Source organism: Convolutriloba macropyga, unplaced genomic scaffold (assembly GCF_964194025.1).
Source record: "Convolutriloba macropyga unplaced genomic scaffold, txConMacr16.3 SCAFFOLD_3759, whole genome shotgun sequence".
In the NCBI taxonomy this organism is placed as follows: Eukaryota; Metazoa; Xenacoelomorpha; order Acoela; family Convolutidae; genus Convolutriloba; species Convolutriloba macropyga.
This window is the reverse complement of record NW_027453699.1, coordinates 20,358-25,574: the sequence shown is the minus strand read 5'-3', so window position 1 is coordinate 25,574 and position 5,217 is coordinate 20,358. Positions and strand designations below refer to the sequence as shown.

The 5,217-nt window shown below is 33.4% G+C and overlaps 1 protein-coding gene across 2 annotated transcripts; it reads left to right on the top strand.

The window, feature by feature from the left end:
* Positions 1-477: 477 nt before the first annotated feature.
* LOC142358483 (uncharacterized) lies at positions 478-3,821 on the top strand. 2 transcript variants are annotated; one of them, XM_075409878.1, is made up of 3 exons: positions 478-564; positions 2,882-3,065; positions 3,295-3,821. In XM_075409878.1, exons 1-3 carry the CDS (start codon positions 525-527, stop codon positions 3,662-3,664), a joined length of 594 nt encoding a protein of 197 aa, XP_075265993.1. In that variant the 5' UTR covers positions 478-524; the 3' UTR covers positions 3,665-3,821. The 2 variants fall into 2 exon arrangements, with proteins under 2 accessions (XP_075265993.1, XP_075265994.1); XM_075409879.1 differs by having other exon boundaries at positions 515-564; positions 2,888-3,065.
* Positions 3,822-5,217: the final 1,396 nt, after the last annotated feature.

Here is a 5,217-nt window from a genome sequence, read left to right as displayed (position 1 = left end):
ATATAAAACAATAACATAGCAACCAGGGATATTTACAAAAGTAAAGCATATATGATTGCTCTTTTCTGGCAAACAAAGTGGCATCAGAATACTACGTCAAACTTCATAAACTTCTCATACTCCTACTGCTTAGATTTTCTTCATCTTTTGAGAGAAATGAGGAAAAAATTAACTTATAGAATGCCTTTGCGTTATTTTTTTCATCATATTTCGGCGCCTTTGATTATTGATTGACCTTTTGTGCATCCGTATATTGCAATATAGAATACGAAGTCGAGCAAAAAAACTTGCTCCGCCCATGTACATTATAACTGAATAATTGTTTCAAAGGTGTGGTTTTGCAATTTGTTCGAAGCAGTCGTGCCATAAGCTTACCTAATTAAAACCCTTCGTATTTAAGGGACAGCTTTGAAGCCAGGTCACCTAAAAAATTTAAAAGCGATTAGTCTCTGCATCATCGAAAGTGAAAAAAACAACTCCATAGAACAAACAAAAAGTTCTCCGATAAAAAATTGTTGTCCGCAATGAGATACGCAAGTCTTCTAGCTATAATTTTTATATCAGGTAAAAATAACTCGAGAACTCTGTTCACTAATCATCAAATTTTTAATACACAATAAAATTGGAAGTAAAACGCCCACACGATCAGCTCGTAAGTGCATTATCTTAGAACCGATATCACACAACAAAATTTTCTGAAAGCTTTACTGTTAAAAATTCTCAGACAACTTATTAATGTTTTAGCGCTTCAAAGTGATATTCTTCTTAATAAATGGTGTTTATTTAATATCTGACCGATAAATAGTTATTTTAATTATCTTAAAAAAAACAAGCTCGCGAAACATTTCCTAAAGACTTACATTTGATCAACAAAATAAAAATGCATAGGAACAAAAAAAGTTTGTAGCTAGTATCTTTCGCAAGTGTCTTTATGTAACTGTCTCATAGTACAGGGGACGAATAGAAATCTCAAAAATTTTTTCGAGTAATTATTAAAAAATTGGGAGCAGCTCTAGCATTTAAGGTTTTCTGTGATCCTCATATTTTGAAAAAAATATTACAAGGCATGTTAATATTGCCCCAATTACGGTAATGATCTGTTTCTGTGGCTCATTTGACAATTGTAACCCCTTAACTTATATATTTTCATATAAAAGGGTATTAATTGTTTGTTCCAAATGCTGAGCTAAATAGAAGCTAGCTATCTCAGGAGAAAATTTAATGAAAGTAGAGAATCCTTTGAAAGTTACATACTCGCATTTTCAATTTAAACTCCTTAAAAGCCGCTGGATATCTGAATCGGGGTTTTTCAACAACAGAATAGTGGGAACTGTAGAAAAATCTAATAAAATTTTTATCATAAAAACTTTCTATTTTGTTTGACTAAAATTAGCGAGTTTTAGTAATAGGCATCAGAACTGTTAGACGTCAATTCTTGAAATTTCAAAACCATTTGTTTTTTGTGACATCAAAAACCTTAGCTGCAAAAACGACTACTCCGGTTTAATATTTTTTACAAATTTGCAGGATGCTCATGTTGAGCTAATTAGTTCAAAAATGCTCTTGTTTCGTTACATAGTTGTTTAAAACTCATCACAAGTTCAATTATCAAAAAATAGAAGGTTTTCGGGCTCAATTGCAACTGTTTTGATGAAATGATGAAAATTGAATCTGGTTTCTTCAAAAAAGTTATAAAATAGGGAAATTTTATGGGAAAAAATGATTTCTCTTTTACAACTGATCAGCGATCAGCCAAGATTTTTATTTCACACCATTGACATTCAAATGATTTGATCAAGGAAAGGATATTAAATTCTTCAAGCCTGTCTTAAATTAAAAAAAAATTAATTCACAATTAAATATCTAACTAATGGCTATTAAAACACATCCTTCAAAACAAATCCTTATATCAAAGCATACTGATCCGATTTTTTGAAAAAATCTCGAGGCAGAGAATATTTGTCATCTTTTTGAACCAATGCCTCGAATAATAGTCAGACGGAAAATCGATTGCACAGAAAAAAACCCTATTTGGACGCTATTTTGAGTTGATATTTTTGATTCAAGAAAGCACAAGTGTTATCGTCAATGGGACAGCCTAAAATTTTTGGTTGGATGTTATCAGGTTGATATCGAGACACAAGGGCAGCCATTCCCAAGTATAGAAAAATATAAATTTTCCGAAACTTCGTAATTTCAGTTTAAAGCAATACAGGATGATAATGCAAAAAAAGTGTAAAATATTTCTCTTTTTTTTCCATTTGCTTTAAAATATGCAAAAAATAGTATTTCAGATTCAAAATTAAATTCAAATGCAAAGAATGCTTTTAGATGACCGAACATGGCGAAACAATTTTTCTACAGTATTTCTACTCAGGAATTAACTAACAAGCTTTGCATTAGATTTAAAAAAGAAAAACAACCCAGTTTTAAAAAATAAATTAGACCCAAAACAACCAATAAAAAAACAGGTTGAATATTTGATCCGACAGAAGAAAGCTGTATGCTAACAAGGGATGCGATGAATTCGTTGATAACTTCAAAAAAACGCATGATCTTTGAAGAAAATCTATGAAAATATTTATATTCACAAAAAAAATCTCACTTCAATTTTTTATTCCAATGTTTAACACAAACACTATTTCTGAACTTAATCCAACTTATTTCATGCGGAGGAGCATTTCATTTCAATAGGATTTTATTGCATTTGATCTTTCAAGCGTTTGAGCTTTTATTAATGCATTTATTTGGGCCATTTTGACCTTTGTGGCGTCATGTAATTAAAACCTTTATCCTGCGCAGCACATGTTCATCATTTAGTTTACCTTGCCGCTGTGACTTGGAAAAAATTGGAGCAAAGTTGTAAGGTTTTGTAAAAAAGTTTTAGCTGAAATTGCTGACGCCAACCACATCTGTCCAAGTGGGTATGAAAACTCCGTGTATGTTGAGCCACTGAGAAATGGCGGGTTTCCCAAAACAAGATGCTTCAAACCATTATTGCAGACATTCAAATACTTTTACGAAATCCGACAGTATTGCATGGGATCCATTGCAGATAGAAACAGGTAAAATCTTAAATAGGGTTGAAATGAAATGGCTTTGGCAAACTACAAGAATTGATCTAGACTCAATGAAAGTACACAGGAAGTTCAGAAACGGACTGAAATCAACAAAGAGGAAGGGGTGGGGTTGAACATTTTGCAACAAGATCCAAATATTGATAATTTATGAATAGTTGTTATCATTTTGTAATACGAGGGAATCAGAGAACAAATATGAAATATAATATTTTAGATGGGACAAAGTTTACGTGTTTCAACCCAAAAGTAGAAAAGAAATTAAAGCAATGCGGGTATGGCTGAGTGACGTGATTGTTAATTTTAACGAAAAAAATTCCAATCTTTGGTTGGGTTTCGTGAGACCCCGTCAATGCGATGGAACTGGACGAATACCAGATCCCTCTGACTTTTCTGGCCAATGGCTCCCAGGGTCATGTAGACGGGGTGCTGCAATGAACATGAGTATTTTCGAATCACCGGACCGCAGTAATCAGAAGAGCAAGGAGTTTTGTACATTGTCTGACCACGAGGCTGTGGTTTGGGACGTATATTGTTCATATAATGAGAAAGCATACGCTGTCTGTGAACTCAACATGGAACCTTAGGAGCCATAAATGGATGACGATGATCACATATACATATTATGAAATCGTTTTGCAAATCATTGACATCGATCCTACTACTAACGACTTACGATTGATAAAAAGTTATCCAATCAAAAACGTAGAAAACATCTTGGCGAGGGTGATGGATGACGAATATTGAGACTTGATATTAAAAATAAAACAATTGCTGTTCATTGTTTTATTTTTTGAGAGCTGTCCTTTCAGAGACATTTGAGGGTAGTGATGGAGGTATTGCGATACATAATCGCTTTTCAGTTCGAGTTGGCTATTCTATTGCAGTTCCTATTGGCGGATTTTGCTCTGTTTTGTATTTTCCTTGAAAGAACCATTTTGAGCTCCATGAATCTTCCAGCCAAAGTAGTGATTATTTCGAGCATAAATATTCTTTTAGTATTTATTTATTTTTCAGTACACAATTGGCTGCAAAATTATCTTCGTATATGCGCTCAACATTCTGCTTGCTTCTAAGCAGACCTAAATTTCGCTACATGAATAACACCTAAGAAAAAAGCCATACAGTAGCTTCTCAAGTTCTTCTACGCCAATCCTAATCGGTTGCGTAAGCAAAACATCTTACAAAGATCAAGATCACTTACTTAACTTTAACATATGTTTAAGCCTGTATAAATGGGTGTCCCATGTTAAGCGCGGGGGGGGGGGGGCGCTAGCAGAAAAGATGCAAAATAGATTAATCATTCAAAACAATGAAATAGCCATAGAAGATTGCTCAGTTGTGGCCAAAAAGGGGTATCAGATTAACACTTCATATTTCATGAGCTTCCCATGCTCCCACTACTTCGTTTTTTTTCTCTTTATCTTTCGAGAACAGTGAGTAAAAATTAAATGCTTGAATGTCTTTGCAATTACATTAGCAACATTATTTTCATCATATTTCGGACCTTTTGTTTTAAGACTGACCTTATTGTGCACCTTTATATTGCAATAAAAAAAATGAAGTTAAGAAATAGGCTTGCCCAATCCTTGCTCATAATAACTGAGCAAATGCTTTCAAAGGTGTGGTTCTGCAATGTCTTCAAAGCAGTTGTGCCATAAGCTTACCTAATTAAAGCCCTTCATATGAAAGGGACAGCTTTGAATCCAGGTCATCTATAAAATTTAGAAACTGAAAGATGAGAATCATTTGAAAATTACTTACGATGCTTTTTTTGAATTAGAATCCTCAAAGATGACTGGATATCTGAATGGGGGTTCTTCAACTGAATGATGGGGTCTTTTGAAAAACCCAACAAGCTTTTAAGCATGACTTTTCACTATTTTTATTTACTTAAATTACTGTATTATAGTTTTAAGTCGGAAATTTTAGACGTCGGTTTTTTTAAAGTCAAAGATTTAGTTTTTCGGATCATCGAAAACCTTAGCTGCAAAAAAGACCACTGACCTGCAACGAAGCTCTTAATAATTCTTTAAAATCCCTCACCACCCGATATTCAAAAATTTGAAGATTTTGAGGCTTAATTACAACGGTTTTGATGAAGATGGAGTCTGGTTTCTTAATATACTGCTATGTAGTA